The following is a 19536-nucleotide window of genomic DNA, read 5'->3' as shown; positions in this document are numbered from 1 at the left end:
AATCTTCCCTATGTGAACGGATAGATTAATTTTGTGGATTTATTGGTAATTATTGCATATGTGAACGTACTTTAAGTGTGTGTGCGTATAATTTCTTGTCTTTGGTTGTTTCCATTGTTTTCGCCTTCTCTTCTTTGTTTATTGATGGACTCTTACGACATGGCGAATTCGGAAGGCGCAATCTGCTTCTTTATCATTCTTGGCTAGGACACTAGTCTGTGCTTTAACAATTTAACTCGCAGAACTTGCATTTTTGCTTAGTTTTTTTGCATTAGTTTGCTTAGTTTTAATCTCACAAATTAAATCAATAGCATCAATTTTCACAAACATGTAATTTCTCCTACTTTTGTTTGTTAGCTATGTTTTGCGAAGGGAGATGACGTCAGAGTAAAATAATTGTTTTTTTATGGAGCCACCTTCAATACTCAATTCGCCTTGGAGCACTCGCATTCGCGCGTTTTCGATGCACGAAGTTCTCTCCAAGGTGGATTTATTATAGGTGACAGCATTCACCCAGCTGAATTTTTCGCCGTAGGTATGGCTTACGTCAAAATGCTATGCTTTGTTTGTATGTATTGGTATGTTTACATTCGTATTGTATTGTATTTTGACTTGATGCTTGTACCAAAGACAACAACAAATACATGTAGGGTTTTACTTATATGTGGTTGCTGTCAACTATAATAAATCGCCTTCTCTCTATAACTTTATTTTGTTACTCTCACTTTCGGAGCAAATTTTTTTTATGCATTCGACAGTTGATAAAATGTTTGAGATCCTCTGGACTGACATTTTCCATATAATTCACAATAAAACCAATTAACTCATGGTGTAATAAAATTGTTACTACACCATAGAACTAACATTTTCATTAATTATTGAACATAAACAACTGGAGTATGAAAATAGCTGGTAAATATGGAAAGCTCGAATTCAAATTCTGTTGGCCTTCTCAAGGACATATTTACTACAGTTGATAAATGTCTCACAGACGAAGAGAAAAATCGTTTGAAAGCTCAAGATACTCGCCTAGTGCCAGAATTCAAAGCCAAGATGCTTGAAGATCAAGCCCAACGACATTGGGATATTTTCTATAAACGCAACGAAACCAATTTTTTCAAAGACCGTCGCTGGACTACACGTGAATTTGAAGAATTGCTGGAGGAGACGCAAGGAAGAAACGATGGTCAGAAATTCGGCAATGCCAAAGACCAGCGCCGTCTTTTCGAAGTCGGCTGTGGAGTTGGAAATCTGATATTTCCATTAATAGAGGAACAACAAAAGATAAATTTTAAAGTTAACAGGGGTTGGTTTTACTACGCGTGCGACTTTTCACCACGCGCCATTGAATTCGTGCGCTCGAATCCACTGTACGATGAACGTCAAATACACGCCTTCCAATGTGACATTACCACGGATCAGATACACACTCATATATCGGAATGTTCCTTGGATATTATCACAATGATATTTGTATTATCTGCAATACATCCACATAAATTCGCCGTCGTTGTAGAAAATATTTATCGTCTACTAAAGCCGGGCGGGATTGTGCTCTTCCGCGATTATGGACGCTACGATATGGCGCAGTTGCGTTTCAAGCCTGGTAACAAGATCGCAGAGAATTTTTACATGCGGCAAGATGGCACAAGAAGTTATTTTTTTGCTGAGAAGGAACTAACAGCATTGTTTACAGACTCGGACAAATTTGAAGTTATTGAAAATTCCTACGTTCACAGACGTACACTGAATATCAAAGAAGGAATCGATGTGCCGCGTATTTTTCTGCAAGCGAAGTTTCGGAAGAGATAGTAAGGGGCAGAAATGACACTTTGAATTCATCAAGAATCATTTATTAGCTTTATTATTTGAGTTTAATAATAGATAACATTTTGTTAGATAACATTGAATAAATATATCTATTTTTATCAGTTGTGGATTAAGAATTATAATTCTTGAAACATAAGAATTTTTGTAATTCGCTTAATTTATAGTTTTTTATAATTTTTCTTGGTGACAATTTTAATACATGTTGTAATTTACAAATAGGAATTTTCAATGATTTATAAAGTGATCGTAGTTATCTACATATACAAAAGGGGTTGTCTTGTACCATTGAAAAAAATGTGAAATAGATAAAGTTTACTTGTTTAAATAAGGCAAAGGAACACAAAAAAAACACATTTTTTAAAGCGGTTAATTTTAATTTTTTTCCCCCATGATAAAATTAAACCTTCAAAACTATTTTTTAATAAAGGCATAACGATAGCCGGTGTAGCTTCCTAGCTAACTACATTTAACAAACGATTTTAGTTCACAGCTTCTTTCCAGGTTGTGATTAAAATTTATTTCCTGCCCAAATTAACAAAGACGTAGGGTAACAATAATACATGTAAGAATTATTTGTTCATGTGTAGAATAGTATTCTGCTCTTATTATTTATATTATATTATTAATACATATATTTACTTGTATCATTAGATTTCCTTAACCCGCAATCACTTATTCACTAATATTCATTCATTCCATTTAAACCTAGCAACAATTATTTATATTTTGTTTTATTCATAAATTAAAATTTAATTGTATGTATATACGTTTTCTTATGTTTAACAGCTTTAAGGAAATTTGTCGTTCGATAAAAATAAATGTGGGAAGCATTCCACCCTACAATTGGCACCCACACAAAAATCTTTCATAGCTTTTATATTTGAATACGCGTAAGCTAAAAAAACTACACATCTTGGAAGCCTACATCCACTAATCCATACTCACATCTCCCACTTTGGCATTGCTCCCAACAACAACACCGCCAACAATTTGCGGCATTTCAATACTTGAATCAAAGCTTTTTGTTATTAAGTCACTGCTCGTAAGTGAATTTGTATTGCTGGCCACGCTACTGTTGTTTAGCATGTTGCAATTTCCAACACCTCCACCGTTTAGTTCACTGTCAATACTGAAGCTGCCACTTCCATTTTCATTAGCAAGTAACGATTGCATTGGCAGCAATTCCGTTGTATCCATTGAATCGTATGTTTTGCTCTTGATACCAGCTAATGATGGACTCTTTTCGAAATCGGTCGTTGTCATGTTCGTACCTTCGGCTTGCAATTGTAGCAATGAGTTACGTTGGGTATGCTTTTCGAATTTCCGTAGGGGAGGTTTTGGGGGCTCTCCTGTCGCACCAGCAGCACTGCTCTTGCCATCCTTTTCCTTCTCTTTCTCTTTCTCCTTATCTTTATCTTTTTCCTTTTCTTTGTCTTTGGATTTTTTAAAACCTGCGATTAACGCTTTATGTGCTTGCGCCTTAATACCCTCCATGCTGGGGCGTATTATGGAGTTACGTGATGATGTATTTTGTGTCTGTAGTTGATCTTTAAGATCTACCTCTTCAGTGACACTAGCCAACATTGGAGGCGCTTGTGGCATCGTAAGATCCTGAACTTGTATGGGTATATCGTCGGGCAACTTTTTAGTACGGAATGATGCGTTGGTGATCATGGATTTGGATATGGCAATGGTCACAGTATTCGTGGCAGGTGTGAGAGCCACACTGAGTCCCATAGGACCATCACTAGGCTGGCCTGAAGGATTCGCGTGCAGTGAATTTCGCACTGCGCTCGTTACCAGTAAAAGCTCAGTATACATTTCGAAACACGCTCGATGATGTATGTCGTCCAATGTCTGTATGGCTACAGTGCCAAAACCATTAAACATTGCGAAATATATAGCATGGACCAACTCAACAAGGAATGATGAAGAAAGTGGAATACGCGGTGTTATCGACTTAGGCACAAGTGCGCCACTCGAATCAGAACTAAAATTAATCATAGTTTTAGTTAAGTTTAGTGTGCATGATTTACTTACCCATAAGATATTCGGTGTGCATGTTGCTTGGAGAAACCTTGATTAACTAACTGTGATGCTACTCGGCAAAGATGTATTAGCGCAGATTTTTGTGTGAGGCTTACTTGCTGATTATAGCAGAACATTAGTGCAGTCATAATACGTAGTCTGTTTTGGGCCGTAATTGCCTCTATCTGCGCATGTGGACCCCATTTAATTTCTCGATTACAATTCTCTTCCCAACGTCGCAAATCTGTCATTGGTAAGTTTTTTTCCTCATGATAGACTGACGCTTGTGCTAATATTGGCATGCGGAAAGCCACTACACGTTGACCGCCATCTTCAGTGGACACTTCTGCATTGTAAATGCAAATAAGCAATGTTTCTACACTACGAGCACCTTTTTTGTCACCAGCGGCGACTGCATGTAAGTAAGTATATATTAATACTGGAATGAATTGTAAAGGGAACTTCCGCAGCGAGTCCTCGGGAGCACGATAAAACGATAGCAATTGGTGGCATATATCATGAACTAACGTGTCGTGACGTTGACGCTCACTGAATATTGTATAAATGGCCTCAGCGATTTCAGGGTCTGTCTCATGTTCCACCGCGAAAGCTGTGACATCAGCTGGTTGATTCTGAACGCGACGGTAATCTGCCAACCAATCTTGTACTATTGATTCCGCCATAGTTACCTTGTGTTGTGTAATGTGACTTCTTCCACAGTTTCTGTCGACAAATGCTCTCAGCGTCTACACACTCACTTATAGATCGCTTTTGTTAAAAATAATGTGATTAATTAAGATGCGAAAAACTATTTTTGACGTAACTTTTTTACCCAATCAATTTATCAATTCATCATACAACTGCTTCTTCACACAACCAGCACATATTCACAATAATAATCCCAAGGTGAAGTTAAAAGTCAAGAAAGGCATGTCAACTTCAAGACAGTATAGGGTTTGGCAGGAACAGCATCAAGACGCACTCCATAAATATAAGAAGAGCTCGACCAAACATCCAAAACTGGTGTAAGCGTCAATTATATTTATATATACGTATATACGTATAGGGTTTGGATGCAGACCCAATGAGCACAAAATTGTCGTTCCCACGACAGTCGGTTCTACGTTACCGGAGCGACCCGGATTTATATCCGGCCAAGGACTGTCACCTCAGCAGCATTCCCCATATATGTATGAGGAATGATTATGCTGCTACAACAACAACAACACAAAATTGTAATCGCATCATTCAACTTTGTTAAATAGCCTTAGGCTTATACAAGAAAATAAAATGAAGACAGTTGAAAAAACGTATTAGCTGTCAAAAACAGAGAAACTATTTGCGTAACCTAGTTACGTCCATACAGTTGTAAAATCAATTCATTTTTAAGCAGCCGCCGTTAGTGTCGTTTCATGCAATTTTGTTTTCTGTGTAATAGATCATTATTTTTACGGGTGTCAAGAAAAACGTCAAAGTAAAAACTAAATAAAATAGATACCTGCAAAGAAAATAGATTTGCAGACGTAATTCTAATAAAATTTTTGTTAGGTATTATTAACTATGCATTCATATAACACAAAAAAAGCGTGTGCCTATAAACGTCTTCTTATTACTTGTTATAAAATGTAATATCGAATTTCAAATGCGTATTGCTGCCATAATTTTTTGAAACCTCAGTAAAGGTCATTTACAGATTTCCTCCAACTGTTTATATTAGCAGCCAACTGCGCAATAAATTAGCTATTTCTTCCCTTTGTTTTTTTTTCATATCGTTAAAAATAATTAAACACACCAAATGTTGTACCAAAATAATTTCTGTGAGCAAGAACCTTACAAAACAGTATTGGCAGCTGATTGCCAATTTTGCCGCTAATCTGCCATATGTGAACGGGTAGATTAATTATGTGAATTTATTGCTAATTAATGCATATGTGACCGCACCTTAAGCGCCAAGTAAAGTTCCTTGATAATTTTTTTAGCACAAGTGTTCTTTCTAAAAGTACATTTTTACGACAAGCTCGTGTGGCATCCCAACTAGTACTTTTGGGGATTTTACAGCTGATTACATTTCTCCTAATATTGTGAATATTATAGAAAATTTAAGAAACTACCGAAAGTCCGGTTATAACGAAAAGGATACAAATATAAAAACAATTGCTTTTGGCTCCTAGTTTAATTTGTCCCATGGAAAATGCTATCCGATGACACTGTAGATAACGACGATGATACAACTGTGATTCAAGAAAAGCTTATAAGAACTAAAGGAAAATGTAGTAAGTAGTATTTAATAATATTAATGAGCTTTCATAGTACTATTTGTTTCATGATTTATAGAAAATTTACGTCCTAATGATATATATGTTGAAGTAAAAACAAGAAATCGTTCCGGAAAATGCATGGGTGCGAAGCAATCGCAGGTGCGGTTTCAATATTCAATGGAGCGAAGTGACAGTGAGAAACCTTCATTGTTTTCTAACACTATTCAAAGTGATATATGGTACCACATTGCAGATCATATTCCACCTGAATATGTTCAAACTTTCGCTTTAATTTGCCGTCAAACGTCAGACCTTGTAAATACGCGAAAGTTTTGGAATATGCTCTACAAAAAGTATTGCTTGAAATCGAATGCTAACGACAATTGGTTACTTGCACTGCCTGATCATTTGCAGTCACACAGCATACGCGACTGTGATATGGCCACAACGCGTGTCCGTGTGATAGAATCACTATTTTACACATACACACCATTATCAGAACGTTTAAAACAAGGATACTCACTAGACAAAATGTTGGGATATACCTACGTGTCTTCTTGGCATGAACAGGAGAATTGTATTTGGATTATGTGCTATAAATTTCTACAGAAAAATATAACTGAAAAGAGGGGAGTCAAAAATTTAACTGAATTAGTTTCAATTGATACCGAAACAGATGACTGGGAGACATTGGCGGATAATTCATCGTGGTGTAAAAACCAGTACAAGAACTCGAAAGAGTACATCAATGATGGAGTTAGTTTACTAGTAATACGTTGCGAACGCTTCATACCATTCCCCAATCAGTTACTTTATGAGGGTGGAGGATCGCGTGTAATATTGTTAGCCACTCGGCAAATGCTTGCTAAAGATATGTGCGGCTTAAATTTAGAATTAGATTTTGGAGACACTTCAAGTAAAATTATCACAACTGTGAAATATCCTCAAGTTACAAGTTGTAAGGCGTATCCTTGGTGGCATCCCGATTTTCGTAAATACGTAAAAGGAAATGAATTTCCTAAAAAGGCTACTTAGTAGTGCAAATTTAATTGTACAGTGTATATTACTTAACATTTTTATAATAAATAAAAGAAAAACTTTAAATTTATTCCTTGCAAAATATATTTATTTGAAAAAAAAATTGATTAAAGTAAAGTTATCACTACTGTGATATAACCCTAGGTTGTAAGTTATAAGGCCTATACTTGGTATCATACCGATTTTATAAATATATAAAATTAAATTCATTTATTTATTTATTAATTTCTACATGTTTATTTCCTTATAAAATTAACAGCAATATCGGTAAATCGATATTCACAGATATCTTTTTACTGTAACTTGCAATGAAGAAGAAGCAGACAACTTAATACAATTTTGTTTGCGTGGACAACGATTGGAGTATTTAATTCGCAAAAATGAATGTAAGTTTAAACATTTCCTTATTATTTAAATGCATTATGGTAAATGCCTTACATTTCTCTTAATGCAGGAAGCTGACATTCCAATTGATATACATACGCTAAAGCTGCAAGATTGGCTAGTAAGTAGAAGAATTGTACCCAAAACTATTCAGAAAAATATCAGGGACATACGCACCAAGATTTCAAATGCACTTCAGGATATGCCAGCAAATGATCAGTTGATCAAATTATTGTCCGGCACAAGTAAGTAGATTTTTAATAAATAGATATATAGAGCTTTACTGATGCAGAAAACTACCTTATTTATGGTTATGTATTTATGCGTTTCTTTGCAGATATAAACTATTACCATTGCAAGGAGATAGTTGAGATACTTAAGCAAACTGAAAAAGATACTAAAAGCGTGTTTGGTACGTACGGTAGTCAACGAATGAAGGATTGGCAGGAGATACTACGTTTTTATGAAAAAGATAACGTCTATCTTGCCGAGGCTGCGCAAATTTATGTACGTAATGTAAATTATGAAATACCTGGAGTTCGGAAGCAAATGACAAAATTAGAACAACAAAGCGATGAATGTTTAAAACGTGTCCACGATCTTGGAAAACCGGAAGCGCAATTGTTAGCCGAACATGCTTTACTGCTCCAACAATTGGGCATTAAAGGTGAAAATTTGCGGGAAGAATTCTTGCAAGTTTTGGGTAATTTACCCGGATTGTATGAAAATTCAATACGTAATATTGGCAAATTACAAGAGGCAATCAATTTATTTTCCGAAGGTAGCGAAAAACCTTGTTTACCTATATTGCGTTACCTTATAGAGTTCGGTAATACAACTGTTTATCAGTATGTACACAAAGAAGCGCCTTTGACAATCGAAGAACCGGCAGTTAAATTAAACTTAAGTGATGCTAATGCGGTAGCAATTGCTGCTAGTGATAACGAGATTGATTTTGGAGGTGATGATAATGGAGGGACTTCGTCTACAATTTCAGCAGAAATTATCGACTTTGGCGAATTTACGTTTGAGGATAACAATAGTCCGTTAGAAGAAGAGGATGCAGTAAATTTGGACGAAAATAGTGCTGACATTGACTGGGGAATCGAGAGTGAACCAAGTGCTGCAGTAGAGATAAATTTTGACATACCCATTGAAGAATATGGAATTGTTGTTGAGGGCGCAGGTATGGATGGAGGCATCGCTAAAGGTAAAATTAGTAGCTTTAAAAAATATACGTACATACATTTATATGTATGAATGACATTTTTTAATTTAGGAGAACAGGCTTTTACTATCCTTGATTCGCCGTCTTATCGTGATAGGTTTTTGGATGAAATTTACGAGCTTGAAGCATTTTTATGCATGCGCCTATATGAGCTTAATCAATTAGACACATCCAGCAACATTATGTTCTCGCTAATGGATAGCATTTCCACTTACGATGCTGTGAGCATACGGAAAATGTTAACGAATATAGAACAGATTTTGGGTGAAATATGCAGTGAGCAAACGCGCCACCTTTTCCAACTGAAACATTCACCAAAATATGCTGATTTGTTAGCAACTAAGTTGAAGCAAATGATGAAGGCTGTGGACAAAATACGTGATACAAAAGAAGTTCTTAAGAAACGCTCTATAGAGTTGATGCAGCAGCGTGTGGATTTAAATCCAGTGCTAGCTGAGCTTGTATCACAAACAAAAAAGCTGCAATTGAACATCGAGAATGATATTTCTAAGCGTTACAAAAATCGTATAGTAAACTTAATAGGAGGTGTAAATTAAATTAAATTTTTTTTATCTTTTGTAATTATTTCGTTATTGTAAAAATATACAAATATTAATTAATTAAAAAATTATTAAAGAAAAAATGCCTAATCCTAACTACATATGGGTATGTTCAACAATGCATTATAATGCGCAACATACCATTTCAGAGTGAGCAGTGCGTTCAAAAATGCAAATATGGCAGTACTGCAAATGTAACGCGTTCTTAAACGTCATTTTTGTATCAAAAGTCGTGCATTATTTGCAGCAAAAATTTTCACACCGCCAGTAAATACGCTAGTACAATGTCTGATGAAAAGTGGTGATTATTTATTTTAGCTTTTAATACAAAAATGTATGAAAAATACGATATTTAAACTTTATTTTATTATACTTTTCTTGGTTTTAGTGATTACTTTAGTACATCGGAGATAAAATTACTGCTCAGAGTCCGACTGAGCATGGAGAACGAGTTCACGTCGGGAAGGAGGAAAAAGAGCGTGCTCTGGGCTAAGGTCGTAGATGAAGTAAAAAAAGTTAATAAAGATTTAAAAATAGATAGAAACATCGCCCAGCGAAAATTTTCTAATTTACTCATCACATATAAGCGAAAGCTGTCGGAATGTGACCCTGCTATTACATAACTTCCATAAGTTATGTATAAACATTTTTCTAATGGTTTCCCACAACGACCAGTCCTTGCACTTAACCAAACTGGAGTTAAAGCTGCTTTCAGATACTTCATAAAACATTTGATTAAAAATACTGATGCAACTGGATATCAAAAACTTAACTCAAAAGTGGACCAATTCATTCGAAAATGAGAATAAAATATATCCTCGGGAAACGATTTTATTGTTTCAAAAAAATACTTATTTTTGGGTATTTTCCGTTTTGATATTAAACTTTTGACAAGATATGTCCTTCTTTTAAGTTTTACACGGTTTTTTTTTTCTTAAATTTAATAAAAGACTATCGGTTTTTTCCTCACATACATCGTCCATGACCAAACTTAGTAACAATTCCATTTTACTGCACAGCGCGTTCATAAATGCAACAAATCTATTTGCAATTTTGCAACAAATCTATCAGTTGTATGAATTGTCACATTGACAGTGCTGCCAGCGCTGCAAGTACTGCGCATTATAATGCGTTTCTGAACATAGCCTATAGCTCATATATACACAAATATATATATACATATATATATATATATATATATATATATATATACATACATAAATATATACATACATATATATACATATATGAGGTTTGTCATTACCTGCCGATAGGCGATAGCTGTCAGAAAAAATGTTTACTATTATTTTGGTGTTTCTTCCGAATGATAGTCACGCACCAACCCATTCGACTACGACGGCCGCCTATATACATATATCTCATACGGAATAGATTAAAAACAAAACATTAAACTTGCACTTGGCTCCAAGTGTTTGCTTTTAGATTTTCGTTTGATGGTGAACAATTTATATTATGTATGAATTTCATATACATATTTTCTTTTCAAACATGTTTATATATTTTGGCTATATCGCTTTTATATACCGCCATTAGGTATTGCAAATTGCATCTTTGTCATATGTTTTAAATTTACGGATTTTATTTGGGTATACAGTTACTTTGGCGCAATTTAGTAGTTGGGTTACAAAACTTGATTCGGCTGTCTAACTTACCCCTACAGTCAAAAATTTAATATTTCAAAAAAACTGCATTTGGAGATTTTGTTATAATTCATGCTTTCACATTTAACACGTGGCACTTTATTTTTATTGGTTTGTTTAATATAAAATTCGCAATATTACCAGCCATTCACTGAATATTTACAACAAACTAACTTTTCTTCCTCTTCTTTGTATATATGCAGTGCTGACGTGATCCCGTTGTCAAAATCGGAAAGAATTAAGTAGAGGTTTTCAGAAGGCGCCACCTTCTGTATTCTGTTGAGCGTGTTTATTCTGTATTTATGTTTTAAAAGAGTGGCAGCACTATTATTGACAAACCACAAAAGTTCACTAGTGATTGTCAGATTTTTTCCTTTCATTCATTCAGTCTTTGTTTTTCATTGCATCTCGCTAAATATAAAAATTTATTAAGTCCGAACAAAAGGAAACTAAAATTTTTTAGTAACTAGTTAAGGGAAAAACCAAATCGTCGCGAATTCAATTCTGTGCCAATTATTTACTTATTTCAATTCCAATTTCATCCAATTTGTGTTCGTGCTAAAATATAAAGATTCGCTAAAAATCCAATTATTGTAAATATATCAATTTGTACGAAAAATTGTACAACGATTATTCAGAAGGGAGCGGCAGCGTGAAGGAGGAAACTTTAACTTATAGGAAAACAACTTATAACAAAAATCGAAAACGGAGGAGCCAAATTACAGCAGCAAGCCGAAAGCACAAGCGACGGCGGCGTGGAAAACTTCAACGTTTAGCTAAGCTTGTACACTTTTGCAGCGCTGCCAACGTCAAGTTGAAGGATAAATTATAAAAAAATAATATCTACATATACTTATACACATATATTTTGATCAAAACAAGGCGCTGAACGCGTAATAGTAACAAAATTGAAAGGATGACTTCTAATTTGCGTCAAATCCCGTTGACCTGCAGCGGTCATACGCGCCCTGTGGTGCATTTGGATTTTAGTGACGTTTGCGAGAGCGGTTACTTTCTCATTTCAGCGTGTAAAGGTAAATTATTTCTACTTGTAAAATGTAATTAGTTTGTTTAAACATTCCTAACATATTTCTAACATTTTCTAAGTAATCAAAATGGTAATATATTGATATGCTGCCTTTTTGGTTGCGTGTCTACAGTTTTTAGAAATTATAATTTATCTAGAAAAAATTTGTAAATGATGCACATTTAAATCGGCACTTCGATTGCTGTAAATCTGCCGAGGTAAAATCTAGGCTTTTTTGCGGGAAGTACTATACAATTAGTATAGCTGTACATTGAATTGAAAGCGCTTTTTCATTAGTTTTATTGCCCAAGGTAAGCCTTGACCTACATGATTTGATGACGTTGTAAGTGATCACAGGCCAAATAAAATGTGCAAAATTAGTTGAGGCGAAAGGTGTACTACTCCAAAACGAAACTCGTTTTACACTTTTGTTCTGTCCTATCTGTGCAAACTACATACATACATGTATGTATATATACATATGTTTGTGCATGAATTTAGCCCAGCCGGTTGATTGGCTGGCAGTTGCTTATTATTGAATTCTACGCACTATAAACAATCAGTTCAAAAGATAGCTTGTTGTTCGTGGCCTCCGTCGATCCTCTGACTTCCCTGGGGCGCAAAGTATTTTACGAAATAGCTTACATTGCTTGCTATAAGTTAATGCACAATATTTCGCTGCAACTTGTTTCGTTTCTCGTTGATCGTGGCTGTATATCGCTCGTTTTACGTTTTGCACATACGGGAAGTACCTTGAAGCTGTCGCATGCTTTTTTGCTTTACCATTTTTGCTTGCAATTCATTTGTCTGTTTGGTGTTTCTTTTTTATTTGCTTTACATGCAATCAATTTTAATTATTGTAGAATGTTTTCGACACTTCACTTTTCCTTAATTTATTTACGTTGATAAAACACTCAAATTTGGTTATTATTAAATAGAGTTTGATATATAATATAATTTTTATCAAGTATGTGCAAAAATGCATACAGAGTATTAATGATCACTTGAAAATGTGGCAAATGCTGCGACAGTTGGATTCTCCTATATCCAAAAAAGTGTTGCCGTTAGAACAACAACAACGATAGCAATTAATAATTTTAACTAAATATTTTTGTTTGTTAAATCGCGTACCCATGTATTCTTAGTCAATATTTGAGTTTTGCCTTGTAAATAAGAATTCTAGAACAACCTACTATGGAAATATAACGAATATAATTCCCTTTTTTTGCCTACATATTTGAAAAATTAAATCAAATTGATATGTAACACATGTTTGTATAGATACATACACATATGGTCATTAAAATAGGTACGCTGCCTTTATCTATCGATTTCCTTAAAGCCATTGAAACTTCTTCGGTTGTAGTTGTAGCAACATAAACATTCCCCATACATATATAGGGAATGCTGCTGAAGTAACAATCCTTGGCCGGATATAAATCCTGGTCGTTCCGGTAACGTAGAACCGACTGTCTTCGGTGTTTATTATCGGTCATTAAAATCATAAAGTGTAATTTTGCGTGGCCTCTATAATATTTACTTTGCGGATAACTCTTGCATTTTAACTAATTAAGTGATAAATATTGCCGCAAGTAGCGAATTAGATAATTCATTTAATAACTAATAGTTAATATGAATTTCTTTCAAAGATAGGTCGTGTGCAGTATTGCACAGTTGAATTTCCTTAAGCCCAAATAATCCACAAACGGCGTGCTGCCTAAATGAAAACGACTTGCATTATATATATATATAATTGGCGCGTACACCCTTTTTGGGTGTTTGGCCGAGCTCCTCCTGCTATTTGTGGTGTGCGTCTTGATGTTGTTCCACAAATGGACTTGCATTACTGGTAATTTAATTGTGACTCTTGCCAAGAGGGATCCTTTTAAGTAATCAAAGGGCATTGAAGCTGGGTCAACAACGAGCAAGCAAATTTAAGAAAGAGGAAACCAAGTCATGGTGTGGGACAGAGGGTATGAAAAAATGGTATAACATACATTGTAGCGATGAAACAAAAATACATTTATTTGAAAATGATGCTGGACGAAATATCAGACGGCTTAAAGGACAAGAGTTCACACTGCGGTTAACAAAGAAACAAAACAGTTAAGCATAGTGGTGGCAACATAATGGTTTGGGGATGGTTCTCATATTTTCATAACTAACAAAACGGGCAAATTTATTTATAAGGCCACACTTCAAGAAGTGTTGCCTTCATTTGCTGAGGAGAATATGCCACTTTGGTGACTTTTTATGCAAGATAACGACTCTTAATGTTAAAGTTAGGGATTGGCAAGCGAGTCACCGGATTATGGCATAAAATCAAAAAACTATTGTATTCTACACCCACCGAAACCTGTCGTTTGATTATCAATTTTATGCGAAATTGAATACAAAAAGCCATTGTCAATTATGGTGGACACAGTGGTTATTGATTCAACTTCATTAATTTTTAATAAAATCATTCAATTCGTTTTGTATCGTAGATGTTTCTATTTCGTATCTATTTTACCGACCAATTTCCTTTTCCTTTTTATTCGTATTAACACTAGTTTAAGTTTTAAAATATGAAATAAAAACCACATACATTTAGATATCTTTTATTATTAATTTAAAAAAATTGCATTTTCCATATGAAAGTAAGGAGTACCTATTTTAATGGCCGTATGTGTATGTATCTACTATGTACATTTGCATTTTTTACGTCGTATATACACATTTCCTAATTGCGATTATCTGTTCCGACTATTTTCTCAAACATGTTTCTTTGTTATGCGTGACAGTTATGCTTGCAATGCAGCAAACAAATGCATATAAAATTGCAATTAATCAACCGACAGTCAGGTAGGCAGTCAGATCGATAAATAAAAAGAACTTATAATAAAAACGCCTGTTCACCTTGATTTAGAATATCTACACGATTAACACAAAGCACAGCGACAGAGAGGGACGACGAATGCACAATTGCAAATAGATTTTAAGAGAAAAAATTGTTGCGTAGAGGCGTGTACGAGTATACAGAGCACGTAAATTTACTAGATTTGCCAGCAGTGTACATTTTGTAATGTGCTAGGAGATCACTGAGCCGAAAATGTTAGCGTACTTCAAAATTTTATATTTTTCATAATTGTGAATGCCATTCTAGTAGTTGGACTACAATTAAGCTCTGGAATCATTTGAAATAACCTCTGAAATAACCACTTTTCCTCGAAAATTGTATCTCCACTTGTGGTAATAAGCCATATTAATTACGAAAATTGATCACTGCTACAACAACAACTATAACCAAATCTTTCATTTCCTGGGAACTGGATATAAGGCAATTATTTAACACATACTCGTAGTTATGCACCATGTTATTATAGCCTTCCTAGAAAATGCAGTAACACTTCAGTTGTAAGAGGTTTAATCTACACTATTGTACCATCTCGTCGAGATCAATTAATCATCCTACCAAGAGTGCATATTTAAATACCAAATGTCATACAAGTGATGCGCAATATATAATATGTATGTATATGCAGGATATTTGAAGTTTGAGTTTCTTTTTAGCAGTGTTTTGTTTTGACAACTGCCCTAGTTTCCCGTTTGACAGATGTTAAGTAGACAATTTCCAAGTGTGCCATTTTTTATTTCAATTTCATTCTGAACAAAAAAAAATCATAGATATATAAACATTTTTATAAAATAGTCATTAACATACGCAATAATACTACAATACAATACATATTGGTGTTCTGTCTCTGCATTTTACGACAGTCGATTATACGTTATTGGAACGATCCAGGTTCATCTGCGAGCAAGTTCTATCAATTCTGCACCACTCCCCAAAGAATTTATGGACTCTGTTTTTATGTTCTTCTACAACAACAACAAACCCAAAAACAATATTCTTAACTGACTTGACGTCGGTATTTAGGGATATCATTACTACATTAACACATTTTGCCATTGTTTGGGATCAGTTACAAAAAAATGATGAAGCTAACTAGATGAAATAATTGCCAGTCCCTAATTTATTTGAAGAACTTTTAAGTACAGGGTGGACCAAATAAGACCTACTAATGCTACTACTACTACTATTAGCAGTAAGCGCAGTTGCTCCATCTTGTTGAAACCACAAATTATGATACTGCTCCGCAATTGGCCGCAAAAAGTTTTCAATCAATGTTCTGTAAGAAGCTCCTGAAATCGATTCCGGCGTTTCATCCTCATTTTCGAAGAAATATGGACCGATAACTCTAGTGGCCATAACATCGCACCAAACAGTACATTTAGATGGGTGCAACTGATATTGGTGTGTTACCCTTGGATTTTCAGAGCCGCACAATCTATAGTTTTGTTTGTGGACATAACCATTTAAATGCAAATGCGCTTCATCCAACATCAAAACATTATTTAAAAAATCAATTTGGGTGGCTAATTGCGTAAAACGAATAGCGTATTGTAGTTGTTGTTGTTGGTCTTGCGGTAGGGTTCCATAATAAATTTCCAACAATTCAATTATAACCTACAAAAAGAGAAAAATAAATATAAAGTTATTTGTGCTTAACATTAGTAGGTTGTTGTTGTTGTTGTTGTAGCAGCATAAACCTTCTCCATATTTACATACGGGGAATGCTGCTGGAGTGACAGTCCTTTGCCGGATATAAATCCGGGTCGTTTCGGTAACGTAGAATCGACATTAGTAGGTCTTATTTGGCGCACCCTGTACATATATATTAATGAAATTAAATAAATAATTGGAATCCACTTCGTAAGTAAATCATATCTTTCCTCTCATTTGTCCCAAAAACTCGTAGTGCCGATTTCTTTTAAATAAAATAAATAATAAAAATAGTGTTAAATTCTTGATTTTAGCAGTGGTTTTTTTGGAATATAAGTTTTTAATTTTTACCAAAATTACTGTGTGAACATGACTATTGGTGATCCGGCAAGATAATTACTTTGTAATATTTGCATACCATAAATATTTGAACATAATAAATTTATGTATTATACGTAAATATGTATGCAAATATATATTTTACAAAATCAAAACAATGTTTTAAAGCTCATTCTTATGTAATTATTGTATACTAATCATCACAACTACAAATACAACTGTACGTACATTAATCGACTAACGGAAATTGAGGCGAAAAAACTGCTTTCTTAAAACTAAGTTTTAAAAGCACATACATACATATGTATATTTTAAATTGAGTTTTGATTCGTGCATTTCCAAAGTACAACGTTTTCTGTTCAATAAATGAGTTATGAGTTGGTGTAGTTGTTGTAATAGCAACGTGGATCAAAATAGATAGTGGCTTCGCACTATGCTGCACTTACTTAGGTCTGCCACCAGTCGCGTAATCGGCTCACCAGCCAGTGAGTCGCACTCAGGTCGTTGGCATTGATGCAGTCATTGAGTCAAGGTTGCTTCCGCTTTTTTGTTTGGCGACGCCTGTTGCACTTTTTGCTATAGCTTACGTTGTCTGTTGCTTTGCGATTTGCTGCAATTTATTTCGCTTTGCACATACAACTTTTGCAATACTTGTGCATGTTTATATGCTCGTATGTATCTATGTATGTATGTATGTTTGCGCATTTATCTTTTTAGTTTTGAATAAATGTTTTTTTTTGTGTGATTTGTGTGGCTGGACAGGATTTCAACATTAAAGTTGGCCTTGCTGTTTTGCCCCTTTATAGATTGTATAGAGTGCAATGTTCAAGGTTTTTTCGAAGGAGATTCTATATTTAAAAATTATGTTCAAATTAAAGAGTTACGTTTTGTGATTTCCTAAAACGTTTCAGGATATTCAGCTTCTCACTACTTTTTAAATATTTTTTTTATCTTGTTAATAACATTTTACAAATAATTATCCTACTTCTGATTCTGTATTATTATAAGTTTTTGTGACTATTTAAAGTATTCGTTGCTTACGTACGAATAAACCATCCACCGAATAATTAAAAATTAATCAACGTCAAAACTATCTATTTGAAGAAGTTATAGAAAATTGTATTTGTAAGATTTTTTAATATGGCCTATACTGTTTTTGTTAGAATATTAACTTTGAAATGAAAATGCACAATTCACTTAATTGATATACCATGTATTTTTCTTTTCAGATGGCAGTCCCATGCTGCGACAAGGTGATACTGGTGACTGGGTGGGAACATTCGAGGGGCACAAGGGTGCCGTTTGGGGTGTGGCGTTGAATAGGAATGCCACTTTGGCTGCTTCTGGTGCAGCGGACTTCACTGGAAAAGTTTGGAATGCCGTCACGGGCGGTGAAATCCACAGTTTTCAGCATAAGCACATTGTGAAAACAGTTGCATTTGATGCAAACTCAGAAAATATTGTCACTGGCAGCAATGAGAAATTGGTGCGTGTATTTAATTTGGAACAACCGAACGCCGAACCGGAAATGTATGCCGGTCATGCAGGTGCTTTGAAACGGGCACTCTTCTGTCGCGATGATAAATGCATATTGTCGGCAGCTGAGGATAAAACCGTACGTTTGTGGGATCGTTTAACTGGCAATGAGATACAGCGACTACAGTTTCCACATAATCCAAATAGTATGGAAATATCAGCTGATAATCACATTTTGACTATAACACATGGTTCGACCATCAGCTTCTGGGAGGTGGACACTCTCAAAAAGTTGAAAGAGGTGAAAGTGCCGACAAATGTGTCCTCAGCTAGTTTGCATCCAGACAAACATGTTTTTGTGTGTGGTGGTGAAGATTTTAAGATGTACAAATTTGACTATATAACTGGCAATGAAATTGGTAAGTTACAAATAAAAAGTATTTCCGACATGGCCGTCAAAATCCCTTTCATGTTTGTTTCTTTTTTCTTCTTCGCCAGAATCGTTTAAAGGGCATTTTGGCCCAGTACATTCGGTAAAGTTTAGTCCAGATGGTGAACTCTATGCCAGTGGCTCTGAAGATGGCACATTGCGACTCTGGCAGACAACAGTTGGTAAGACCTACGGCCTCTGGAAGTGTACCGAACCGGGAGAATTGAATAATTCACTGAATTCTCCTCGCGAAGTACATGCGAACTAAAGCAGTATTCATTAATTGATGTGGCGAAATGGATAGGTGTACACAACCGACAAGTCCAGACCCATTCAGCATTAAGAATGAAACGACTTTTAAACTACTTTAAATTTATTGATCTTTTCATTAATTTACAATCAAAAAAATTATCGTTTTGCAAAACTATTATTTTATAAAACATACCAGAGTGAATGATTTGTAATGAATTTGGAAATTTTTTTAAAAGACAACCAGAGTTCCTGGCTAAAGTAAAAACTCACACTTTTGTATAAAATCATTTACTTTTGCGATATTAAGTAGCTGGCAAAATACTGAACTTAAAATGCGACTTATGCAAAGAATTTCAAATTGCTTCGCCATTTTTACTTAAATATTATAGACAGAAGAGCGGGTTGAGCATATTTTAGTATGTAATACAGTAAGTGATTTGAAATAAATACGTACACATTGTCCTACTTGGCAAAATAGT

General features: G+C 34.8%; 5 protein-coding genes across 7 annotated transcripts; 4 read left to right on the top strand and 1 right to left on the bottom strand.

The window, feature by feature from the left end:
* The first annotated feature begins 753 nt into the window (after nucleotides 1–753).
* Nucleotides 754–1969, top strand: LOC128866630 (tRNA N(3)-methylcytidine methyltransferase METTL6). Its single transcript, XM_054107512.1, has one exon. The coding sequence runs from the start codon at nucleotides 919–921 to the stop codon at nucleotides 1810–1812; it is 894 nt and encodes a 297-aa protein (XP_053963487.1). The 5' UTR covers nucleotides 754–918; the 3' UTR covers nucleotides 1813–1969.
* Nucleotides 1970–2301: 332 nt separating this feature from the next.
* LOC128866629 (hyccin) lies at nucleotides 2302–4757 on the bottom strand. Its single transcript, XM_054107511.1, has 3 exons — nucleotides 4691–4757; nucleotides 3871–4626; nucleotides 2302–3820 (listed from the first exon to the last, which is right to left on the bottom strand). Exons 2-3 carry the CDS (start codon nucleotides 4539–4541, stop codon nucleotides 2761–2763), a joined length of 1731 nt encoding a protein of 576 aa, XP_053963486.1. The 5' UTR covers nucleotides 4542–4626; nucleotides 4691–4757; the 3' UTR covers nucleotides 2302–2760.
* Nucleotides 4758–5873: 1116 nt separating this feature from the next.
* On the top strand, nucleotides 5874–7224 carry LOC128868257 (uncharacterized). 2 transcript variants are annotated; one of them, XM_054110128.1, is made up of 3 exons: nucleotides 5874–6131; nucleotides 6193–6309; nucleotides 6370–7224. In XM_054110128.1, the coding sequence occupies exons 1-3, from the start codon at nucleotides 6050–6052 to the stop codon at nucleotides 7149–7151; spliced, it is 981 nt and encodes a 326-aa protein (XP_053966103.1). In that variant the 5' UTR covers nucleotides 5874–6049; the 3' UTR covers nucleotides 7152–7224. The 2 variants fall into 2 exon arrangements, with proteins under 2 accessions (XP_053966103.1, XP_053966102.1); XM_054110127.1 differs by having other exon boundaries at nucleotides 5876–6131; nucleotides 6193–7224.
* Nucleotides 7225–7433: 209 nt separating this feature from the next.
* Nucleotides 7434–9422, top strand: LOC128868256 (CDK5RAP3-like protein). Of its 2 annotated transcripts, XM_054110125.1 has the most exons (4): nucleotides 7434–7540; nucleotides 7609–7783; nucleotides 7876–8748; nucleotides 8818–9422. In XM_054110125.1, the coding sequence occupies exons 1-4, from the start codon at nucleotides 7535–7537 to the stop codon at nucleotides 9321–9323; spliced, it is 1560 nt and encodes a 519-aa protein (XP_053966100.1). In that variant the 5' UTR covers nucleotides 7434–7534; the 3' UTR covers nucleotides 9324–9422. The 2 variants fall into 2 exon arrangements, with proteins under 2 accessions (XP_053966100.1, XP_053966101.1); XM_054110126.1 differs by lacking the exon at nucleotides 7434–7540 and having other exon boundaries at nucleotides 7603–7783.
* A 1938-nt stretch (nucleotides 9423–11360) lies between these two features.
* On the top strand, nucleotides 11361–19532 carry LOC128868253 (serine-threonine kinase receptor-associated protein). The gene is made up of 3 exons (XM_054110123.1): nucleotides 11361–12021; nucleotides 18129–18794; nucleotides 18874–19532. Exons 1-3 carry the CDS (start codon nucleotides 11904–11906, stop codon nucleotides 19071–19073), a joined length of 984 nt encoding a protein of 327 aa, XP_053966098.1. The 5' UTR covers nucleotides 11361–11903; the 3' UTR covers nucleotides 19074–19532.
* The last annotated feature ends 4 nt before the right edge of the window (nucleotides 19533–19536 follow it).

The sequence above is a fragment of the Anastrepha ludens genome, chromosome 6 (assembly GCF_028408465.1).
Source record: "Anastrepha ludens isolate Willacy chromosome 6, idAnaLude1.1, whole genome shotgun sequence".
Classification (NCBI taxonomy): domain Eukaryota; kingdom Metazoa; phylum Arthropoda; class Insecta; order Diptera; family Tephritidae; genus Anastrepha; species Anastrepha ludens.
Note: the sequence above shows the minus strand (reverse complement) of the source record. Positions and strands in the feature narration are given on the sequence as shown.

What these genes read in the sequence shown, in the direction of transcription:
- LOC128868257 (XM_054110127.1), top strand. Translation starts at nt 6,050, where the DNA reads ATGCTATCCGATGACACTGTAGATAACGACGATGATACAACTGTGATT. An exon ending in AAGAACTAAAGGAAAATGTA is followed by an intron (nt 6,132 to 6,192) that starts GTAAGTAGTATT and finishes CATGATTTATAG; the next exon opens with AAAATTTACGTCCTAATGAT.
- LOC128866630 (XM_054107512.1), top strand. Translation starts at nt 919, where the DNA reads ATGGAAAGCTCGAATTCAAATTCTGTTGGCCTTCTCAAGGACATATTT.
- LOC128868256 (XM_054110125.1), top strand. An exon ending in CAAATTATTGTCCGGCACAA is followed by an intron (nt 7,784 to 7,875) that starts GTAAGTAGATTT and finishes GTTTCTTTGCAG; the next exon opens with ATATAAACTATTACCATTGC. An exon ending in GGATGGAGGCATCGCTAAAG is followed by an intron (nt 8,749 to 8,817) that starts GTAAAATTAGTA and finishes TTTTTAATTTAG; the next exon opens with GAGAACAGGCTTTTACTATC.
- LOC128866629 (XM_054107511.1), bottom strand. Translation starts at nt 4,541, where the DNA reads ATGGCGGAATCAATAGTACAAGATTGGTTGGCAGATTACCGTCGCGTT. An exon ending in GCACACCGAATATCTTATGG is followed by an intron (nt 3,821 to 3,870) that starts GTAAGTAAATCA and finishes GATTAATTTTAG; the next exon opens with TTCTGATTCGAGTGGCGCAC.
- LOC128868253 (XM_054110123.1), top strand. Translation starts at nt 11,904, where the DNA reads ATGACTTCTAATTTGCGTCAAATCCCGTTGACCTGCAGCGGTCATACG. An exon ending in TCTCATTTCAGCGTGTAAAG is followed by an intron (nt 12,022 to 18,128) that starts GTAAATTATTTC and finishes TTTTCTTTTCAG; the next exon opens with ATGGCAGTCCCATGCTGCGA. An exon ending in TATAACTGGCAATGAAATTG is followed by an intron (nt 18,795 to 18,873) that starts GTAAGTTACAAA and finishes CTTCTTCGCCAG; the next exon opens with AATCGTTTAAAGGGCATTTT.